This window comes from Pristiophorus japonicus, chromosome 10 (genome assembly GCF_044704955.1).
Source record: "Pristiophorus japonicus isolate sPriJap1 chromosome 10, sPriJap1.hap1, whole genome shotgun sequence".
Taxonomy (NCBI): Eukaryota; Metazoa; Chordata; class Chondrichthyes; family Pristiophoridae; genus Pristiophorus; species Pristiophorus japonicus.
In genome coordinates this window covers 2,596,532-2,620,766 of record NC_091986.1, presented here as the reverse complement: position 1 = coordinate 2,620,766, position 24,235 = coordinate 2,596,532, and the positions used below count along the sequence as shown (strand labels likewise).

Genomic DNA, 24,235 nt, shown 5'->3' with positions numbered 1-24,235 from the left:
GTGTGTGTGTGTGTGTGTGTGTGTGTGTAAGACTGGGAGTGGACAGTACAATGTGTGTGTGTGTGTGTGTGTGTGAGACTAGGAGTGGACAGTACAGTGTGTGTGTGTGTGTGTGTGAGACTGGGAGTGGACAGTACAGTGTGTGTGTGTGTGTGAGACTAGGAGTGGACAGTACAGTGTGTGTGTGTGTGTGTGTGTGAGACTCGGAGTGGACAGTACAGTGTGTGTGTTGTGTGTGTGAGACTAGGAATGGACAGTACAGTGTGTGCGTGTGTGAGACTAGGAGTCTACAGTACAGTGTGTGTGTGTGTGTGTGTGTGTGTGTGTGTGAGACCAGGGGTGGACAGTAGTGTGTGTGTGTGTGTGTGAGACTAGGAGTGGACAGTACAGTGTGTATGTGTGTGTGTGTGTGTGTGTGTGTGTGTGAGACTAGGAGTGGACAGTACAGTGTATGTGTGTGTGTGAGAGACCAGGAGTGGACAGTACAGTGTGTCTGTGTGTGTGTGTGTGTGTGACTAGGAGTGGACAGTACAGTGTGTGTGTGAGACTAGGAGTGGACAATACACTGTGTGTGTGTCTGTGTGAGACTAGGAGTGGACAGTACAGTGTGTGTGTGTGAGACTAGGAGTGGACAATACACTGTGTGTGTGTGTGAGACTAGGAGTGGACAGTACAGTGTGTGTGTGTGTGAGACTAGGAGTGGACGGTACAGTGTGTGTGTGTGTGTGTGTGTGAGACTGGGAGTGGACAATACACTGTGTGTGTGTCTGTGTGAGACTAGGAGTGGACAGTACAGTGTGTGTGTGTGTGAGACTAGGAGTGGACAGTACAGTGTGTGTGTGTGTGTGTGTGTGAGACTGGGAGTGGACAATACACTGTGTGTGTGTGTCTGTGTGATACTAGGAGTGGACAGTACAGTGTGTGTGTGTGTGAGACTAGGAGTGGACAGTACAGTGTGTGTGTTGTGTGTGTGAGACTAGGAGTCTACAGTACAGTGTGTGTGTGTGTGTGTGTGTGTGTGAGAGACCAGGAGTGGACAGTACAGTGTGTGTGTGTGTGTGTGTGTGTGTGAGACCAGGAGTGGACAGTAGTGTGTGTGTGTGTGTGTGAGATTAGGAGTGGACAGTACCGTGTGTGTGTGTGTGTGTGTGTGTGTGTGTGTGTGTGAGACTAGGAGTGGACAGTAGTGTGTGTGTGTGTGTGACTAGGAGTGGACAGTGCAGTGTGTGTGTGTGTGTGTGAGATTAGGAGTGGACAGTACAGTGTGTGTGTGTAAGTGTGAGACTAGGAGTGGACAGTACCGTGTGTGTGTGTGTGTGTGTGTGACTAGGAGTGGACAGTACAGTGTGTGTGTGTGTGTGACTAGGAGTGGACAGTGCAGTGTGTGTGTGTGTGTGTGAGATTAGGAGTGGACAGTACAGTGTATGTGTGTGTGTGAGAGACCAGGAGTGGACAGTACAGTGTGTCTGTGTGTGTGTGTGTGTGTGTGTGTGTGTGTGTGTATGAGACTAGGAGTGGACAGTACAGTGTGTGTGTGTGTGTGTGAGACTAGGAGTGGACAGTACAGTGTGTGTGTGTGTGTGTGTGAGAGACCAGGAGTGGACAGTACAGTGTGTGTGTGTGTGTGACTAGGAGTGGACAGTACAGTGTGTGTGTGTGAGAGACTAGGAGTGGGCAGTACAGTGAGTGTGTGTGTGTGTGAGACTAGGAGTGGATACTACAGTATGTGTGTGTGTGTGTGTGTGTGTGTCAGACTAGGAGTGGACAGTACAATGTGTGTGTGTATGAGACTAGGAGTGGACAGTACAGTGTGTGTGTGTGTTGTGTGTGTGAGACTAGGAGTGGACAGTACAGTGTGTGTGTTGTGTGTGTGAGACTAGGAGTGGACAGTACAGTGTGTGTGTGTGTGTGTGTGTGTGTGTGACTAGGAGTGGACAGTACAGTGTGTGTGTGTGTGAGACTAGGAGTGGACAGTACAGTGTGTGTGTGTGTGAGACTAGGAGTGGACAGTACAGTGTGTGTGTTGTGTGTGTGAGACTAGGAGTGGACAGTACAGTGTGTGTGTGTGTGAGACTAGGAGTGGACAGTACAGTGTGTGTGTGTGTGAGACTAGGAGTGGACAGTACAGTGTGTGTGTTGTGTGTGTGAGACTAGGAGTGGACAGTACAGTGTGTGTGTGAGACTAGGAGTGGACAGTACAGTGTGTGTGTGTGTGTGTGTGTGAGACTAGGAGTGGACAGTACAGTGTGTGTGTGTGTTGTGTGTGTGAGACTAGGAGTGGACAGTACAGTGTGTGTGTGTGTGAGACTAGGAGTGGACAGTACAGTGTGTGTGTGTGTGTGACTAGGAGTGGACAGTACAGTGTGTGTGTGTGTTGTGTATGTGAGACTAGGAGTGGACAGTACAGTGTGTGTGAGACTAGGAGTGGACAGTACAGTGTGTGTGTGTGTGTGTGTTAGACTAGGAGTGGACAGTACAGTGTGTGTGTGTGAGACTAGGAGTGGACAGTACAGTGTGTGTGTGTGTGTGTGTGTGTGAGACTAGGAGTGGACAGTACAGTGTGTGTGTGTGTGTGAGACTAGGAGTGGACAGTACAGTGTGTGTGTGTGAGAGACTAGGAGTGGGCAGTACAGTGAGTGTGTGTGTGTGTGAGACTAGGAGTGGACAGTACAGTGTGTGTGTGTGAGACCAGGAGTGGACAGTACAGTGTGTGTGTGTGTGAGACTCGGAATGGACAGTACAGTGTGTGTGTGTGTGTGTATGAGACTAGGAGTGGACAGTACAGTGTGTGTGTGTGTGTGTGTGTGTGAGACTAGGAGTGGACAGTACAGTGTGTGTGTGTGTGTGTGTGTGTGTGTGTGTGTGTGTGTGAGACCAGGAGTGGACAGTACAGTGTGTGTGTGTTTGTGTGTGTGTGACTAGGAGTGGACAGTACAGTGTGTGTGTGTGTGTGTGTGTGAGACTAGGAGTGGACAGTACAGTGTGTGTGTGTGTGTGTGTGTGTGTGACTAGGAGTGGACAGTACAGTGTGTGTGTGAGACTAGGAGTGGACAGTACAGTGTGTGTGTGTGTGTGTGAGACTAGGAGTGGACAGTACAGTGTGTGTGTGTGTGTGAGACTAGGAGTGGACAGTACAGTGTGTGTGTGTGTGTGTGTGTGAGACTAGGAGTGGACAGTACAGTGTGTGTGTGTGTGTGTGTGTGTGTGTGTGTGTGTGTGTGTGAGACTAGGAGTGGACAGTACAGTGTGTGTGTGTGTGTGTGTGTGAGACTAGGAGTGGACAGTACAGTGTGTGTGTGTGTGTGAGACTAGGAGTGGACAGTACAGTGTGTGTGTGTGTGAGACCAGGAGTGGACAGTACAGTGTGTGTGTGTGTGTGTGTGTGTGTGTGTGTGAGACTAGAAGTGGACAGTACAGTGTGTGTGTGAGACTAGGAGTGGACAGTACAGTGTGTGTGTGTGTGTGTGTGAGACTAGGAGTGGACAGTACAGTGTGTGTGTGTGTGAGACCAGGAGTAGACAGTAGTGTGTGTGTGTGTGTGTGTGTGTGTGAGACTAGGAGTGGACAGTACAGTGTGTGTGTGTGTGTGTGTGTGAGACTAGGAGTGGACAGTACAGTGTGTGTGTGTGTGTGTGTGTGTGTGTGTGTGACTAGGAGTGGACAGTACAGTGTGTGTGTGTGTGTGAGACCAGGAGTGGACAGTACAGTGTGTGTGTGTGTGACTAGGAGTGGACAGTACAGTGTGTGTGTGTGTGTGTGTGTGTGTGTGTGACTAGGAGTGGACAGTACAGTGTGTGTGTGTGTGTGTGTGAGACTAGGAGTGGACAGTACAGTGTGTGTGTGTGTGTGTGTGACTAGGAGTGGACAGTACAGTGTGTGTGTGAGACTAGGAGTGGACAGTACAGTGTGTGTGTGTGTGTGTGTGTGTGAGACTAGGAGTGGACAGTACAGTGTGTGTGTGTGTGTGTGTGTGAGACTAGGAGTGGACAGTACAGTGTGTGTGTGTGTGTGTGTGTGTGTGTGTGACTCGGAGTGGACAGTACAGTGTGTGTGTGTGTGTGTGTGTGTGTGTGAGACTCGGAGTGGACAGTACAGTGTGTGTGTGTGTGTGTGTGTGTGAGACTAGGAGTGGACAGTACAGTGTGTGTGTGAGACTAGGAGTGGACAGTACAGTGTGTGTGTGTGTGTGTGTGTGAGACTAGGAGTGGACAGTACAGTGTGTGTGTGTGTGAGACCAGGAGTGGACTGTACAGTGTGTGTGTGTGTGTGTGTGACTAGGAGTGGACAGTACAGTGTGTGTGTGTGTGTGTGTGTGTGTGTGTGAGACTAGAAGTGGACAGTACAGTGTGTGTGTGAGACTAGAAGTGGACAGTACAGTGTGCGTGTGTGTGTGTGTGAGACTAGGAGTGGACAGTACAGTGTGTGTGTGTGTGTGTGAGACTAGGAGTGAACAGTACAGTGTGTGTGTGTGTGTGTGTGTGAGACTAGGAGTGGACAGTACAGTGTGTGTGTGTAGAGAGGCAGAGCAGTAAAAGGACTCCTGGCCAGGTACTTAGCTTGCACTCAATGCCTCGTCAGAACACCACTGCGTGAACTTAGTCGCCAGGATTTGGTGCACTCCGAGTATCCCATACCGCCTTTGAAATGGACAGCAAGTTTGGGATTTCCGCCCATGCAGTAAATCCCAAACCTGCGATCTGTCAACACTATCATTGGTGGAAAGTAGTTGGATGATTGAAATTGCTCATTGCTAGCAGTGTTGGGTTAATTGGCCACTAACTGGCCAGCAGTCACAGCTGGAACTTTTACGCTGGCACAAAGAGGCATCGTGGGCTACCCGTCAATAAACAATCTCCATTTTGACGATTTAATGTTTATCAGCTGCCTGTTGACTTTGACACTTGAACAAGATTTAGAAAAAAAGCCAGCTCAGCAAGTAATGTAATTGCATTATATGATATTGTTTTATTTTGAGGGCACCACAACAATCTTAGTTTCTCCCTCTTTCCAAACTGGAACCCACTGGCCATGAAGCATCTGCGGCCAAGATGGTAGAATGTGACTTGCTCCCTGGCCTTTCTCCAAGGCCACTCAGTTTGAGTCACTGCAAGGTGTACGATCTGATCATGTGATCCCAGGTACATTCCACACATGGTGTGTCCCTGGGGTCCGTGGGTCACAGTGCTGTGCTCAGCTCCGCAGTCTGTGTCTAGCAACTCTGCATCTGAGCCTCGCATCGGGTAAGTGCACATTCCGTTCATATCGTTAATTACATTGCTGCCCGCAAAATCCAGTCCCTTATCCACATTACATTTAAGCAGACTGTGTCACTGTTCTTTCCAAAAAATGCAACGCCTTTCAATTATCTTCAATATATGTGATGCTGCACCCCAAGGATCTCAGGTTTTAATTATTAATGCAGTTATATCATCAGTTGAAGAGATAACATTAACTTCAAAGTTGCGTTTGTCATCACCAGCAGAGCTTTTTCAAGCCATTGCTGTGAGAATGCATTTTTCGATCTGTTTACCACTGAGGAATTGCTGAACGCCCGCACACTGGATGGTCGTCAAAGCTGACAGTCGAACCAATACTGCACCTCCGTCTCTTCCACTTCTTTCCACAATTGCAGCAAAGTGCTTCCAGCTCTTGCCTCCAGCATGTCTGGTACAATTGACAGAACCTATGAACAGCTTGGCCATCAAACCAGAGTAACTGTGAATAGCCGGCAAGATGTTGAGAGTCGTAGCTAATTACTGTTGCACCCAGACATTCACTGTAGCACCATCCCCCGATGACTGTTGGGGCTCGGCAGAGTTTGTGTCCTTTGAAAGAGGAATGATCCCTGTGAACAGAAACCCTCCTTTCCCCTTTTCTCTTTCAATTTTTAAACATATTTTTTGGTGCTCGGTGAAAGCACAAATGTGAAGCGGTTTTGAATAAGTTGAACCAGTTAGCCGTGGCAGTGTTTTTTCGGGTTCACTTAGGTTAGTTCACAGGAGAGAAACATGTGTGACACTGCTCAACAGTCTAAGGAAGGTCACATCTGTACAGTTTGACACACGGGTGCATTTTTCCACTTCCAAAATCTGTGCGTGACAGCTGTATTCTTTGATGAGTCAAAGTACCCAAAAACGATCAGAGGTGCAGAGCTGAAGAACAACACCCAGACTCTCTCTATTGACATATTGAAGTAAAGGTTCCACAGACTTCCCGATTTCACAGCGTCACAGAGCCACCTGTCCTACCCTGGCTGGACAGGGTAGATGCAGAGAGGATGTTTCCTCTCGTGGAGGATCTGGAACTAGGGGCAAAGTCTCAGAATAAGGGGCCGCCCATTTAAAACTGAGATGAGGAGGAATTTCTTCTCTCTGAGGGTTGTAAATCTGTGGAATTCTCTGCCCCAGAGAGCTGTGCAGGCTGGGTCATTGAATACATTTAAGGTGGAGATAGACACATTTTTGAGCGATAAGGGAGTGAAGGGTTATTGGGAGCGAGCAGGGAAGTGGAGTTGAGTCCATGATCAGATCAGCCACGATCTTATTAAATGGTGGAGCAGGCTCGAGGGGCCGAATGGCCGACTCCTGCTCCTATTTCTTATGTTCTACTCTAGAACAAGTACAAGTTATGAGTCAGGTGTTAGTGCTTGTCTCTAAGTTATGTACGTTATTTCAGATGCTACTGCAAAGAATACAATCGAGACCATTATAGTAAGTGTTCAGGTATAATTCCCAACCATTGGGTAGAAGGTGCTTCAGACGATTGATCGTTTCCTTGAACTTTGCAAGTTATATCTGTCAAATATTCCCTTGTCAGTAAATATTCTCCTTTGAATAGAAATCGTGGACTGTAGAAATGAAGTTATATATGGAGAATATTCTGAGCACCTGTCTAACAATATTGTTACTGTCTTTTTATGTTATACTTTCAAACAACAACTTGATTCAGTTGATGTTTCATCAAAGGAGTAGATTAGCTTTTCAGATAAAACGAAGCTAAGATTGCTAGACGCTTGTGCGTGTAAAGTAAGCTTTTTAATCCAAACATATATAAACCCCATTGACCATTACTGATGTCCATTGTAACATTCCCACAGCCATTTCTGTTTTACTTTCACTCCCCTGTTTGGCTGACATTGATGATTAAGGTGCTCTTTTCTCTCGTGACATCTTCAGGTTACCGACGTTAAAGAGAAACTCAAGTTGGCGAAGAAGTTCTGGTCTACACTGCCTTACACCATCTGTAACGACGACAAAGTGACGGCTGGTGTGCCCAATGAGGAGGAATGCTGGAACGGACACGCCAGGGGCAGGTGAGGCACACGATGGAAGAGGGCATGCCATCTTAACGTCAGCAGCTGGACACGGGTCCTGCACATTCGCGAATGGGTGTCAGCAGCAGCTGGATGTTGCTGGTGGGGGCCTGTGCTGGGAGTTTTCAGGTGTACCGTGTCATTACTATAAATCTTCACTGAGCCAATCAGTTCCAGTTTTAGAATACTTGGTGATGACACTGTTATTTCAGGATGAGTAACAGTGCAGAATGGAAAGCAATGACTCCGATTCAACTTGGAATTAATTGTCGAACGAAATAAAACAGGGCCGTTTACAATGTTTGTCTACCCATCTATGCCCCATATTGTGCTGGGTGATAAAGGATGTTGGGATAAAATAGACTCCAATATGTTTATTAGCATCTTACTTGCCCCTTTATTATAAATGTAAATTTCTGAATATCTGCCAAAACATCACAGCCCCCGATACACGTTATTTGTGATGCAGCTTTCCACGACAAGTTATTGTAACGTTGTTCACACACCCCGATCCGCCCCGTCCCGTCAGAATCCTTCCCAAATGCCGAACACCCCCGGATGTCGAGCCCCCAGCCCCGGCCACCCCGGAGCCACGCCCCCGCGACGCCAACCACACCACACCCACCAATCGCCATCTGCGCAGTCAACCCGCCCACCCCCGCACCGAGGCACAGAGCCCCCAGGCCCGCCCCTCCAACACACTTCGCCCCCCCCACCCCAGACCTCCGCTGCAATGTGGCCCCTCCTGTCCCCCGCCTTGGTTTCTCCGCCCCCTCCCCCACCTCCACCACTCTCCCCTCCATCCCCCGCCCCCGTCTCCCCTCCACTTCCCTCTGCCTCCCCGCACAGGCTCCCATCTTGGGGGCGGTAACCTTCTGGGGCCGGGAATTTTAGCCCCCAGCGTGGAAGTCCTGCTCCTGCTGCAGAATTGGCCTTACCCCCCCTCAATGGAAGCGGCATGCAATTTCCAACACTCCACTTACATGTAGGGCCCCAGCCTCTCAACGTACAATCTTTGCAAGTACCTTTTGAACTAAAATGTTAATCCTATAATTTAAACAAACTCTAACCAATTAAAAGATGAACAAGAGCCTCCGTGTTGACTCTCTAAGTGAATACGCGATATGATGTGGTACTGAAGCAGATTCAGTTTCCCGATCAGGCCCGTTATCGGCGGTGTCGAATGAACACAGATCTTTAGTCGAATAGCCGCCACTCGCGAAATTCTCCCCGGTGGTTATTCCGGCGGGCCTCAGTTCCGCCCCACGCTGCGGCCGAAACCTCCAAAAGTGCGTCATCAAACCGTGCACCGCCGTTCTCCCGCCCCGCAAGCAAAATTCACCTTAGAAAATCTTCCGGCTATCGCTCGGTGCCCCCGACAGTTTTTTGTGTCAGTGCACTGTGTTTGCAATGTGTGTAAAATGGCGGGGCGGCCTCTATTAAAGGGGAAGGCGCACTGCCGCGGCCGCCACCTTATTCATTTTTTGTCGGACGACTGCCAGGTCGGCCCGACAATTATGCCCCCCGGGTTCAGCTGGGCCGCCAACAGGCAGCCTGGTACCCCCTCTTGGGGGCCAGGCCGCTGGCCCGACCGAAACCCTCCCTATGGGCCCAGTGGACTGAACTAAAATAATCGCAGCGCTCACAGTGGCCCTCCCCTGTAAGTGAACGGGAGATATGTGGTGACGCACCAGCGCGATGATGTCATCAGCGCCTCGCTGGTGACTGACTGCGGGGGACACTCCGCCCGCCTCCACTTCTGCCCCCATTATGACCAACTTGCCCCGCTAGAATAAAATAGACAAAGAGTGAAATTTTGCGCACGAGGCCACAGCGCCCACAGCGCCGGTGAGAACGCCTGGAACGCGGTGAGTGCACCCTGTTCCTGGCGGGGTTGGATTTCCCACCCCCCCCCCCCGGGTCTGTGCTGATGGAGCTGCTCGCCACTGGGGCAGTTGTGGGAACACTGCCCTCGATGTCAGCTTTTGGGGAGGTGGAGGGTGGGGAGAACATTGGCTCGGGGCCCAGGCCACAATCTGTTGGCTCTTTGCTGAGCAGCGGTTGTGTGTGCAGGTCACAGTGGGCACAGATTTGGGGCTTGGCTTTGAAAGCCCATGGGCAAACAGCCGCTGTCACACAAGAGACACACACAAAGAACGGCCACATTGGGAAAGTTCAGGGGCTGGCAGCCCTCACAACACCAAACCCTTGCTGAGGCAGTACTGTCGGGACAGGACAAAGGGAAGAATTTTGTCGTGTTATGTTGCTACATACTGGCAAAAGAAGTTCTCCTGAAAGCATTTTAGGAATTCTGCACCCTCTACACCTTTCATACTAATTCTATCCCCGTTAATATTAGGGTAGTTGAAATCCCCCACTATTACAGCTCTATAGTTTTTGCAGTGAGGCCCAAATCCCATGAACAAATAATTTTTTTTTAAGTGGTTGTTCTAGCCTGTTCTGTCCTTAATCTGTATTTAAAAGCTGTTTCATCATAGTCTGCTTAATGTCCTATGTGCACTGGCAAAGTGGTAAAGGAGCATTTGCTTTTGTTCTTTTAACCCTGGAACAAGATTCCTGCCTTACACTTTATTTAAATGATTGCTTAATTAAATTTGTTTAAATATATTATATTAGTCATAAATTAAGAGGAGAAACTTTTTGCCAACGTTACCACCGTTAACTACTTTCTTTATTTAATACAATGGGTCCCAATTGAAAAGATGCATTAGATACATGTAATATCATCCAGTAGTCTAAAGCAATTGGTTTAAATCAATGTTGCACTAGATAATTCCTGTACTGTCCCAAATCGCCATGTTCAGCCGAAATCAGCATGTAACAGTGTCAACGTAGAAATGTACTTGACATGTGTCTTAATATCTAGTAATTTTTATATCTTTTAACCAAAGAAAATGACAACACTGCTACACAGTGTATCAAATTTGTTCATTTCTCACAGCAAAGAAAATCTAATCTGTCGATTTATTTGCTGGAATGACTCAAAAAATAGAAAGGTCTTTGAATAGACATGCATGTTCAGTCACTCTTGGTGATGCGTAGCCCTGAGTTATACGTTATAATAATTTGAATCTGCAGGTACCTACCTGAAATTATGAATGACGGTCTGACCAATCAGATCAACAACCCAGAGGTCGACGTGGACATCACTAGACCAGATATAATGATTCGACAGCAAATCATGGCCCTTCGAGTGATGACCAACAAACTGAAGAATGCCTATAATGGAAATGATGTTAACTTCCAAGATTCAGGTTAGCAGCTGATCTAATAAACGTTGTTCACAGACAGGTGTGTAATGGAGGAATAAAGGTAGACGTGCATTTGCCAGTTCAGTCCCCATCCTGTCCCGGATTCTGTGTTTGAGCGCGGGTGTGCACAGAAAGTCCAGCCAGTTCAGCAATTCCCACCCACAGTATGCAGCCGTGTTTAATCACCAGTTTCTAAAGCAGCTGTCTTTGGGGAGGGGCTGCATCGAAGGGGGTGGGAGTGTAAGGGGAGGAGGAAAATCAGGACCACACTGGGGAAGGGAGGAAGATTGCCGACATATTTGGGGGAAGGGAATAAAGTGTGGCTGGGAACTGAGAAATGGGGAAACAGAATGTCGGCCTGGATTGGGAAACTAGGTACCTGCACAGACTGCAGGGGGACAGAGGGCCAGGCTGGATTGGAATCGCAGCAAACGGCTACTTGCTTATTCCATTCTGATACTTGTAATCTTGTTTTGGAGTATCTCCAGTTTGGGGTTCCATTCTGACTGTGGGTGGTGGGTTGTTCTGCTGTCCGGGACTGGATCAGCCGCTCAGTGTTGCATCAGGGTGTGTGATTTCTGTGTTTTAATTGTAGTTGTGACATCATAAAGTATTTATGCATATATTAGACATGGTGTACTCCAAAATTCAGGAAAACACACTAAATAGTGTCAAAAATCAGAATTTGGGGTAAAGTATTCCTTAATTTCCCCAGGAAGCAAATCTTGAGCATGAGGTACAGTATACCCACTTCTAATATTACCACTAAACTCCCACTGATCACACATTCAGTTATTGCATAAGTTCAGACGTGCATTGTCCATGATTTTCCAACCATTAATGGTTCTACATGCTGTCAACATGGGTAAGGTTCCCGCAGTCAGAGCAGACTGATAAAATGAACCCCCAACATAATTTACCCCCAGGTCATGACCATGTGCCCACAATATTCACCTTACAGCAAGAAAGTTTTGTTTGACGTGTGGCCATAAAATACATAGTAATCACCGATATGATTTGACTTCTTTTTTGAATCGCATATGTCCTTACTTCATGACTAATGTTATGTATGTAATAACTTGATAGACTGAATACTGTAAACTAACACAGGTACAAACCTGGCTCTACTTTATTCGGGCCCAAAGTGATCACATTACAAGATGGCTGGCCTTTTATACCTGGGCCCACACACGTGTGCACAGCCCAGTGACCTCCGACAGTGGTGCCACCTGGTGGCTAGTAAACCAAACACACATACATGACAATATCCCCCTTTAAGATATTAGTAACAGCCTTTTTACAAACTGAGACTGTCCGGGGCTTTCCGCTCCCGAGTTGAACGTCTCAGTTCAACTCCAGCCTTGGGCGAGCGTTCTGAGTCTGTTATGACTGGGGGCTGAGTAGCCGATCTGATGGGAATGGCAATGACCATGTCAGGGATTGAAAGTCCAGATTCATTGATGACAGCGGAGTCCTCTGATGACTGAGGGTAGGTTGGTTGGTCACTGATTGTGTCTTCCTCAGACTGTTCCGATTCATCCGTATGCCGCAGCTTGATCTGATCAACATGTTTCCTGCATGTCTGCTCATTCTTGAGCTTGACGATAAACACTCTGTTACCCTCCTTGGCTGTAACAGTACCAATGATCCACTTGGGACCTTGACCATAATTCAGTACATACACAGGATCATTGATAGAAATGTCGCGTGACACAGCAGCGCGATCACGATACCACTGCTGACTTTGAAGTCTGTATTCAACATGATCGTTCAAGTCAGGGTGGACAAGAGAGAGCTTGGTCTTGAGACCTCTCCATCAATAGTTCAGCAGGGGGGACCCCGGTAAGCGTGTGGGGTCTTGTCCTGTAACTAAACAATATGCATAACAAGCGAGTCTGCAGTGAACCCTGAGTTACACGTTTCATACTCTGCTTGATGGTTTGGACAGCATGCTCTGCTTGACCATTAGATGCGGGTTTAAATGGTGCTGATCTCACATGTTTGACACCATTGAGTTTCATGAACTCTTGGAAATTCAGACTAGTGAAGTAAGGTCCATTGTCGCTTACAATGATGTCGGGCAGACCATGAGTGGCAAACATGACACGAAAGCTCTCAATGGTAGCTGTGGATGCACTGGATCACATGATTGTACACTCTATCCACTTGGAATATGCATCCACCACAACTAAAAACATCTTTCCCAGGAAGGGACCTGCAAAGTCGATGTGGATCCTGGACCATGGTTTAGATGGCCACGACCACAGACTCAGCGGCGATTCCGCTGGTGCTTTACTTAGCTGCATGCAGATGTTGCACTGATGTACACATGATTCCAGATCAGAGTCAATTCCTGGCCACCATACATGAGACCTGGCAATGGCTTTCATCATGACAATACCGGGATGCGTGCTATGTAGATCATGTACAAATTTCTCTCTGCCTTTCTTAAGCACAACAACACTATTACCCCACAGGAAATAATCTGACTGAATGGATAGTTTGTCTTTGCGATGGTTGTGAGGTTGGTCTCATCACCTATTTGCTTGGGTATGGCAGACCAATCACCACTAAGGACAAAACGTTTCACAACCGATAATATCGGGTCCTGGCTGGTCTGGGTCTTAACTTGTTGAGCCGTGACAGGGGTTCCTTCACTTTCAAAAGCATCCATAACTAACGGTAGGTCTGCAGGTTGTGTGGGCAATGGCAGAAGGCTCAGTGCATCGGCACATTTCTCGGTGCCAGGTCGATGGCGAATGACATAATCATAGGCAGATAATGTCAGCGCCCACCTCTGGATGCGGGACGATGCATTGGTATTTATACCTTTGTTTTCTGAAAACAATGAAATGAGTGGCTTGTGATCTGTTTCCAGTTCAAACCAAAGACCAAACAGGTACTGATGCACCTTTTTAACCCCATACACACAGGCTAATGCTTCTTTTTCTACCATGCTGTAGGCTCTTTCCACCTTTGACAAACTTTTTGAAGCATACGCAACAGGTTGTACTTCACCCGACTCATTAGCTTGTTGGAGCACGCAACCAACTCCATATGACGAAACATCACAGGCCAATACTAGACGCTTACACGAATCATAATGTACCAGCAGCTTGTTAGAGCAAAGCAGATTAGTAGCTTTCTCAAAAGCTCTATCTTGAGACACACCCTAAACCCAGTTGCCGCCTTTTCTGAGCAGCATGTGCAGTGGCTCTAATAGTGCTCAATCTAGATAGAAAATTACGAAGTAGTTGAGTAGACCAAGGAAAGAATGCAACTCCATCACATTCTGAGGCTTGGGTGCATTTTTGCTGGCCTTGGTTTTCGAGTCCATAGGCCTGATACCGTCAGCAGCAATTTTCCTCCCCAGGAATTCGACTTCCGGTGCCATGAAGACACACTTCGAATGTTTCAGTCTGAGTCCCACTTTGTCCAGATGATGTAGAACCTCTTCCAAGTTGTTCAGATGTTCGGCGGGGTCACGACCTGTGACCAGGATGTCATCTTGGAACACGACGATTCTAGGGACGGACTTCAGTCGACTCTCCATGTTCCTCTGCAATATGGCTGCAACCGAGTGAATTCCAAAAGGACACCTGTTGTAGATAAACAGTCCTTTATGAGTGTTGATGCACGTAAGTTTCTTTGACGTCTCGACCAGCTCCTGTGTCATGTAGGCCGATGTCAGATCCGGTTTAGTGAACGACTTCCACCCGACTAGCGTTGCAAACAGGTCATCATCCTTCAGTAACGGGTATTGATCCTGTTTCGAAACTCGGTTGATCGTAACCTTGTAGTCTCCACAAATCCTACAGTGGCATCACTCTTCAACGCAGGAACAATGGGGCTGGCCCATTCATTAAATTCAACTGGTGATATGATCCCTTCACACTAGAGTCATCATGTACGGAACCGCCCGAGCTTTTTGATGGACAGGTCTTACATCCGAGTCCACATGGATCTGCACCTTGGCTCCCGTGAAATTGCCGATGCTTGGTTCAAACAGCGATGGGAACTTACTCAGTACTTGAGCACATGGAGTATCCTCCTCCGATGACAATGCTTTGATATCGTTCCAATTTAATTTGATTTTTTCTGGCCAATTCCTGCCGAACAGCGTTGGACCATTGCCTGGAACAATCAATAACGGCAAATCATGAACCGCACCATCATACGACACCTTGACTACTGCACTGCCAATCACCGTTATGAGTTCTTTAGTGTACGTATGTAACTTGGCATTGACTGGGCTCAGCTTAGGCCTCACAGCCTTAGTATCCCACAGCCTGTCGAATGTCCTCTGGCTCATTATTGATTGACTCGCACCCTTGTCCATCGGTACCAACACACTGATAAGTTTCACATTAATCATTATCGGTTGGCTCTTTGTTAGGAATGAATACAGTCCATACATTTCCTCCTCTGGTATCTTGGATTGCATATCCGGATCCACACTACTGATCATCATCCTCCACGTGGTGTGTTGCAGCACGCTTGCTCAGTTGCGGACACATGATAAATCTTCGGGACCTGATGGTCTGCATCCCAGAGTACTTAAGGAAGTAGTGGATGCATTGGTGATCATTTTCCAACAGTCTATCAACTCTGGATCAGTTCCTATGGACTGGAGGGTAGCTAATGTAACACCACTTTTTAAGAAAGGAGGGAGAGAGAAAACAGGGAATTATAGACTGGTCAGCCTGACATCAGTAGTGGGGAAAATGTTGGAATCAATTATTAAAGATGAAATAGCAGAACATTTGGAAAGCAGTGACGGGATCGGTCCAAGTCAGCATGGATTTATGAAAGGGAAATCCTGCTTGAAAAATGGGGAAGTCCAGAACCAGGGGACATAGTCTAAGGATAAGGGGCAGGCCATTTAGGACTGAGATGAGGAGAAACTTCTTCACTCAGAGTTGTTAACCTATGGAATTCCCTACCGCAGAGAGTTGTTGATGCCAGTTCATTCGATATATTCAAGAGGGAGTTAGCAATGGCCCTTACGGCTAAAGGGATCAAGGGGTATGGAGAGAAAGCAGGAAAGGGGTACTGAGGTGAATGATCAGCCATGATCTTATTGAATGGCGGTGCAGGCTCGAGGGGCCGAATGGCCTACTCCTGCACCTATTTTCTATGTTTCTATGCGCTGGAGATGCCCCAGTCTCGAACAGCCTTTACAAATGTCCTGTTTAAACCGACACTGATGATGCTGATGATTTCCACCACAACACCAACACGGTGAAATCGGATTCATTCCCATTTGCGGACTTTGGGCAGCCACAGGTTTCGTATACGCAGTCGAGTAGGCCCTGCCAAATGCAGCTCTGCCAAACAACAATACAATCTTGTTTACAGTATTTGCCGAGTTCCGATTTTTCGATGATATCTGCTTTAAGTTTTTGTCTGTCGTCATGCATGATTGGGCAATCGTGATGGCCTTGCTCAAATCCAGCATCTCCGCCGCCAGTAACTTACACAGAATCATCTCGTGGTTGATGCCGATTACAAATAAGTTGCACAGCATGTCTCCCAACGCGTTTTCGAACTTACACGGTCCAGCTAGACATCTTAGGTCGGCAACGAATTCCGACATATCCTGGCCCTCAGAACGAACGTGCATAAAGAATCGATATCGTGAGATGATGATGACTTCTGGTTTGAGATGGTCACGTCCCAGAGCACACAATTCCTCATAGTCCTTGTCCGTTGAACTTGCAGGCGAGAGAAGATTCTTTGAGTCCATAGATTTTCGGACCACAAACCATGAGGAAGACCGCCCTGCGCCTAACTGCGTCAGTGGGTTCCTCCATTTTGTTGGCCACGAAGTACTGGTCCAGGCGAGCTACAAAATCTGCCCAGTCCTCTCCCTCCACAAATCTATCCAGAATTCCAATTGTGCTTATTTTTGCATGTGAAGGTTCTTAAGTTACCTCGTCACCAAATGTTATGTATGTAATAACTCGATAGACTGAATACTGTAAACTAACACAGGTACAAACCTGGCTCTGCTTTATGAAGGCCCAAAGTGATTACATTACATGATTGCTTGCCTTTTATACCTGGGCCCCAGACGCGTGCGCACAGCCCAATGACCTCCGACAGTGGCCCCACCTGGTGGCTAGTAACCCCAAGTATACATACATGACAACTAAGATCACCACTATTAAAAAGAGCTAATGTTGCCGATAAATATTAAAAAGGAAGCTGTAGTTAAAAAGTTAATGGGACTAAATGTGGGAATGTCACCAGGCCCTCGAATACTGAAGGAGTAGGAGAGGAAATAGTGAAGGCTCTAGGCATAATTTTCCTCAATCTTTGAAATGGTAATTGTGCTCTAGAGGTTGGAAGATATTCACATCCATATTCAAGGAAGGGTAAATGGAAAAATGGATTACTCTGTGATGAGGGCAGAGCTTGCAAAGGGATATAGGCAGGTTAATTGAGTGGGCAATAGGATTATATAGGATATACGGCACAGAAAAAGGCCTTTTGGACTAACCAGCACATGCCAGTGTTTATGCTCCACTCGAGCCTCCTCCCATCCTTCCCCATTTAACCCTATCAGCTTAACCCTCTATTCCCTTTTTGCTCATATGCTTATCTAACCAGCCCTTAAATGCATCTATTTTATACACTTCGACCAATCCCTGAGGGAGTGAGTTCCACATTCTCACCACTCTCTGGGTAAAGAAGTTCCTTCTGAATTCCCTATTGGATTTCTTGGTGACTATCTTATATTGATGGCCTCTGGTTATGCTCTTCCCCACAAGTGGAAACATTCTCCCTGTATCCACTCGATCAAAACCTTTCATCATTTTAAAGACCTCTATTAGGTCACCCCTCAGTCTTCCCTTTTCAAAAGAAAAGAGACCCAGCCTGTACATCCTTTCCTCGCATTTCTGGTATCATCCTTGTAAATCTTCTCTGCACCCTCTCTAGTGCCTCTATCCAAGTGTGGTCTAACCAAGGTTCGATACAGGTTTAGCATAACTTCCCTACTTTTCAACTCTATCCCTCTAGAAATAAACCCTAGTGCTTGGTTTGATTTTTTATGGCCTTGTTAACCTGAGTCACGTTTAGTGATTTGTGTATTTGTACTCCGAGATCCCTTTATTCCTCTGCCCCACCCAGACTCTCATCCTCCAAGTAATAAATGACCTCACTATTCTTCCTACCAAAATGTAAACCTCACATTTGTCTGTGTTGAAATTCATTTCCCCATTCTGCAAGTTTATTAATGTAATTTGTTGCAGGCCTCCTCAGTATTGACTTCCCCCAATTTGGAGTCATCTGCAAATTTAGAAATTATATTTTGATTCCAAAGTCTAAATCGTTAATGTAAATTGTGAACCACAGTGATCCCAGCACTGATCCCTGTGGGACACCACTGCCCACCCTCTGCCCCTGTGAATAGCTGCCCTTTACCCCTACTCTCTGCTTTCTGTCTTCAGGCCAGCTAGCGATCCACTCTGCTACTTGTCCTCTGACCTTACTCATTAGTATATTATGTGGTACCTTACCCGGTCTGGCCTATATGTGACCCCAGACCCACAGCAATGTGATTGACTCTGAACTGCCCCCTGACATGGCCCAGCGAGACACTCAGTCGTATCAAAAAAACCTGCTGTGTTCGAGAAGGCGGCTCACCACCACCTTCTCAAGGGGCAGTTAGGGACGGGCAATAAATGCCGGCCTTGCCAGCGATGCCCACATCCTGTGAATGATTACATTTTTTGTTTAGTTGCTCGGGCTGTGACGGAACAGCTTGTATCCCCCGAGACACTTCACAGAGATGTAAGGAAAATGGACACTGAGCCAAAGCAGAGATTTGGAGGGATAGCCAAGTGCTTGGTCGATAAGTGGGTCTGAAGGAGGAAATTAAAAGAGGACAAGGAAGTGGAGAGACAGAGGGGTTTACAGGGGTAATTGCAGGGTAGGGGGCAGCTAAAGACACGGCTGTAGTTGTGGAGCAAAGGGAGGGGGGAGATGGATGAGAGCTCAGAGTCCAAGGAATGGAGAGTTCTGGGGAGGTATTGTAATGCTAGGGGAGGTTACAGAGATAGAGAAGGGTGAGACCATAGGGCTCCATCTGTAGTGGATGGTTTAGAGGTTTTTTTTAATGTGCCCCTCACCTTCAAGGGCCCAGACCCTGGTCGCGATCCCAGCCACGGCCACTGCTGATGTGGTAACACATTCTGGTGCTTTTCCCAGTAGCAGGCCTTGCTGACAGTGCGATTAGAATTTCGGGAGAAGCCCAGAGGAATTTCAGCGCCATGTTGTTTCGGGAATCGCTCTGATTGAATTTTCACTGGAACCATTTCTCTTTGCAGTTGATGAAGCCAGTGGCTCGGGGAGTGGGAGTGGCTGCACCGATGAAATGTGTCCTCCAGAGTTTGACTTTTCAACCACTGAGGCTCCACCAGGGCCCAACAAGAGTGAGCCAAAAGGTTCGCCAGCAGTCCGACCCTGCCTGCACTGGCTGACCGTATTCATCACCTCTCTACTCCTGGTGCTACAGAGACAGTGGAGATAATCGGCGACATGCAGCAGAGAAACTGCCTTTAAACAAAGGACAAACACTCTTTTCCTTTTGGATACATCATCAAACACACAACTCCATCTTGGACCGGTAACAGTTTTAAAGCAGAAAGCGGTACTGTAGCCTGCAGCCCCTTTACCCAAAGACCCAAAGGTACCATTCAGGTCTACTCATGCCAGCTTGCTTTATATTCACCCAGACCTCCGATGAAAACACTCTCTGACGATTGCTCACCTGCAGTTGGTTTTGTTTCAAGGAACAAGGCATCATCCTCTCTGCTTATTTTATGCAGCTATAAAGAATGGGATGCAATAAAGACTTTGCCTGGACTTGTTATGATTTATACATTAATTCTGATTTTAATATCTAAGTTCTACTTTCACAGTTTCCACAAAGCGAAAGGAATGGCTGCAAAATGTTCTGGATAATGAGAAGTGTATGTATTGTGTCTCTGTACAGAGACTTACCAACATTCAGTGAAGTTCAGTACAGGGTAATAGCAGTGGCTGAATGATGCGCAAATGTTGTTGGTACAATTCAACCCTGACCGGCCAACCGGTGTGTTGGATTGTCAATGGGAAAATATGCAAGAAGCAGGTTTTTGAACAGATATATTTACAATTGGCTTTTTATGTAAACGGCAAAAAATTCGGAGTGTTACAGAGCTTACAGAACAAATGACTACACAAACATTATTAATGAACAGCTGAGAGGAGGTGGTAAAGAATAAAGGAATTTAATAATGTGCTTTTACTAAAAACACGTGGTATGTGACATGTTGCCAAATCACAGCAGAAGAAAGATCTGGGCAAGTTATGGCCTCTGACCTTGCTGTTTAGGTGTGTATTATTTTTTGTTACCCTGATTTTTGCTGCTGATTCTGATCCAATGAAAACAGTCTTGTATGTGTGTCTGATTATTCCTGAGGCTCTTCCGTTTGCCTGTTGCTCCATGTCTTCTCAATAACTACCCAAAAAAGTTAGAGTCCTGCAAAGTACTGCTGCCAGACATTTAAGGAACTCGAAAAAGAAAGCAAAATTCTAGTTTTATTTTCAACTTTTAGTTGTAGTGGTAGTCATCTATTTTTATATTAAAAATGTTAAGTAATTCTAAGTGTTAGCTCAGGGTTTAAATGTCATTGCGTTACCTGCATTTTAACCATAGCTCTAATGCTCAGCACAGTGGTGACCGAGGCACATTTATACTGAAAACGGACAGAATTCACAGTTGTAGAAGTTGCAGTTAGCGAGTGCTTCTTGTCTACACCGTTCATGTCAGAGAAGCATGTCTGACATTTGTATGTGTTTTACCTTTATTCTGCATTCTGTGACACGCAGGTAAATTTGTAATAATGAGTGGTAGGCTCACTTCCTTACATGCTATCTATCTGAGGCAGTCTGGGCAGGGGTTTGCTGTCACAGTATGTACTATTGAAGGGAAAATTAAAATCCATACCTGTCAGCCCCATGAACACATTTTGCAGCTTTCAAAATGTGTGCATGCGCCTGATATAAAGCTGTAACATAGCTTCGAACCATGGGAAAAGGTGCTCAACCAAAGAACATTTCTAACGACACAGTATTCTCAGCGTTATCATATTTTACTTACACCAAAAAAATTCTCATTTCAAACGAAGATGATACGGTATGTTTAATACAAATGAGCATTAGTTTTGCGGATAAAATATAATTATGATGTTTTTCTACGCTGGATACACCCGAGAGCCATTCTCCGAGGACAGGTTTCAGCATCTTCTTTGGAGTTCCATCATTGCGATATAAGATTGTAGAATCATACAGCACAGAAAGCGGCCATTCAGCCCCTCGTTCTGTGCCAGCACTTTGAAATAGCTAGCCAATTAGTCCCACTCCCCTGATCTTTCCCTGCAGCCCTGCAAATGTTTCCTTTTTAAGTATTTATCCAGTTCCCTTTTGAAAGTTACTCTTGAATCCACTTTCACTGCCCTTTCAGGCAACGTGTTCCAGATAATACCAATCCTCTATGTAAAAAATTCTCTTCCTCTCCCTGCTGGATTTTTCTCCAGTTATCTTAAAGCAGTATCCTCTGGTTACCAACTCTCCTGCCCAGTTTCTCCCGATTTACTCTACCAAGAACCCTTGACAACTTGAACATCTTTTTTTTTTTTAACTGGCTGTAGGGCTAATAGATTTAATCTCTGGGCTGCAAATACTACTTTTGTTCAAGTATTAAATGATCATATTAGCGAAAGTCCGCCGATGCTGTAAATCACAATTGTAATCTGAATATGACTAACAGAACAGTTGGAAAGGGTTCAACCAAAGATGGACACGGCCAAGAATGTGATTGGTGGCAATAATCATTTGCAAGTCATTTTACCAAATTGTATCATTATAAAACAGCTGTGAAAACGGAACACATAAGAGTGGTAATTCGTTTAGAAAATATTGATCTAATCCCAGTAAGATAGATATTTTGGGGGCTCAGATTTCTCATGCAATTGATCCAGGGCCATAACAGAATTTTACTGAAGGAATTTGCACTCCACTATAGACAGCTATCTGGACAATACATAGGTTTGGAACAGCCCATTTGCATTTGGAACCTACATCATTATGTTTTCCCAAATGGTGGGTGAAAACTGGAATTCTAATTGGCATTCTGTAAGAAAATTGACAAGCTTCAACCACAACTGGAGTTTAGAAAGATTATATCCCACTCATGGGGCAATTGATATACAGTGTGGACTTTTGGATAAAGAGTTAATGCTCTGTTAATTAACACCTTTGATAAGCTGGATGAATACAAAATTAAGAACAAATTAAGAAATAAAAATATGGCCAGACTGTTCGATGAACCATGTTTATTCCTGTGTGCTGTTGGAACTGTGGAAACGTTATCAGAAAGAGCAGCTAGTCAAGGGTGTATTATGTAGGCTGGAAGGTTAGACAATAAGATTTCATGATCTCAGCATTAATTAACATTACATTATTCATATATTATAGTCAAGTGGCATTAAATTACTTTAAAATACCACTGGTTTACGCATTACTCACGTGGTGCAACAACAGTACCTGCACCACCACGGGTGGCCGATCGATTATATGCCCCGACAAGGGCTGAGACACGCTCCTCCAGGTCGGTGAGTAGATATAAATCAGGCCCTCCTCCTGTCCGCCTGCGCTCAGCCTGATTCTTAGATATCTTCTGCAAATGTGACAAGAGCATGGCATAAGCTAATTGCCTAGATACTATTACGGAAACACACAGATATTATAATCCACAATTAGTCATCGCCCATGCTATTCATCATTAACATTATATGCTAATACGGTTTGTTTGCAATTGATGCATGGTAAAACATCTATGTTCAGAGAAGAAATTTAAGAAGATCATGGTTAGGAACTAAAGTGTGACACCAAGATTACCCAGCTTAATTACAATCTGAGGTAGATTTACATTTTAATCAATGAGTCAGTGCATCATTACAATTATAAATTTAACAATTTAATACTTACTCTTGCAGACCCAACCAGGTCATTCCAGCGCTTGCGGCACTGGCTTGGCTCTCTCACTTTGTGGGCCGGCGAGGAAACCACTTTGGCGATCTCCGCCCAGATTCTCTGGTATACACGGGCGGAGGGGAGGGTTCCCGCGCCCACCCGGGTTAATTGGCCCCACCGAGTCTCCACCTCGTGGACCAGAGTTGCATTCGCCTCATCCGAGAATCTTTTCGCTCTCCTCCCTGCAACCTCCCCCAAATCACTCTCCTCACCCACATCTGTCACCTCACCAACTTCACTCACTCCGGACTCTTCGTAATCCATCTCCATTTTTTTTTTGTTGAAATAAGTATCCAATTTATATATGTAGCCTCGAGTGACACAACTTTCTAGCTTAGGCTCCAAAGACAAAACACGCTCTCTCTCTCTCTCTCCCTTTGTCTTCTGAGCATGCGCAGATGACCCCTGACCTCCCGAATCACGGGAAAAGTTAATTGCCTGAAAAAAAACACGCATGCGCACAACGGCCATTGCTATGGATGCCAGCCTTGCATGACTGAATACATCACTATCGTCCATTTCACATCGCTACCGCTATCATCCAAATTAAAAAGGCGAAACTAGCGGTTTTTAAAATGGGTGAAATTACGGCGGTCCTGAAAAATGGGACAATCACTAATGCTGGAGATATATGGGTGATACCAATGGAATGTCTAACCCCAGCTGGAGTTTTGAAAGCGGGCGATACTTTGCAAAGCCTTTCGTAGATAGATTGAATGAGTTGGATAGAATCTCTGATGGAGTGCATTGTACTTTTTCTGCGGAATTAATGAGACACCGACTTTTCATTTCTTATACTCTTCTGAGACCCACAGAAACATCTTATCCACAGTGGGTCTTTTTAAAAAATATCACTTTTTCATTTCCAGTAGCAGAAAATATTCAAAAAAAATTTTTAAGTACATACTAAATGAGTCAAAGGGTGATTTGCAAGCACGTCACTGCTCCCGTGACTCGCCGTGATAACTGCTGAGGCATGCCCAGGTCACTACATCTCATTCACATATATTTGCCTATTTATTTTAAGGACAAGGAATTGTGTGTGTGTGTATGGACACAAAAGAGGAAGATTTCCTCTGTTATTTGTAGCAAAATCAGAAACACAAGTATGAGGAACATGTTTTCAATTTTGCAACAAAAAGCAGTCAGACAAAATCCTTCCCCAAAGTGGCAAGTTGTGCCCATTCAATGCCCACCTTAAAGCTCACTGTTAGACTTGCACCCACACGAGTGCGAAATTGGGCTCTTTTAATCAGACATCAGGCATAAGTCCATGTTTAAGGTGATCGAAGCAGGTTCAAATGAGACTAAAGTAGCTACTAATAAATTATTCTGCTTTTTTACCTAAATGTTTGCAACATTTAAAACCTAATGGGGAGATAGATGGAGTAAAGAGTCCTGAAGGTTCTAGAGATGAAAGGTGGAACTGTTGTGTTATTACTTAGGTAACAGCCATTTCAAGATCATCACTTATGCTCTTCTAAATGTACTAAACATTATGTTGTGAAGAATAAGGTGCGATACTTCAAAACAAGGCAATGGCAAATGTTTGATTTTCTTCACCCTG

At 45.8% G+C, this 24,235-nt stretch overlaps 1 protein-coding gene across 1 annotated transcript in view; it reads left to right on the top strand.

Annotated features, from left to right (window-relative positions):
* The window catches only part of gpc6a (glypican 6a), a 1,137,716-nt gene extending 1,117,880 nt beyond the window's left edge, over positions 1-19,836 (top strand). Inside the window, exons 7-9 of the mRNA XM_070891364.1 lie at positions 7,176-7,312; positions 10,412-10,587; positions 18,918-19,836. Coding sequence (XP_070747465.1) covers positions 7,176-7,312; positions 10,412-10,587; positions 18,918-19,120 — 516 coding nt within the window. The 3' untranslated portion in view covers positions 19,121-19,836. The remainder of the gene's footprint in view (positions 1-7,175; positions 7,313-10,411; positions 10,588-18,917) is intronic.
* Positions 19,837-24,235: the final 4,399 nt, after the last annotated feature.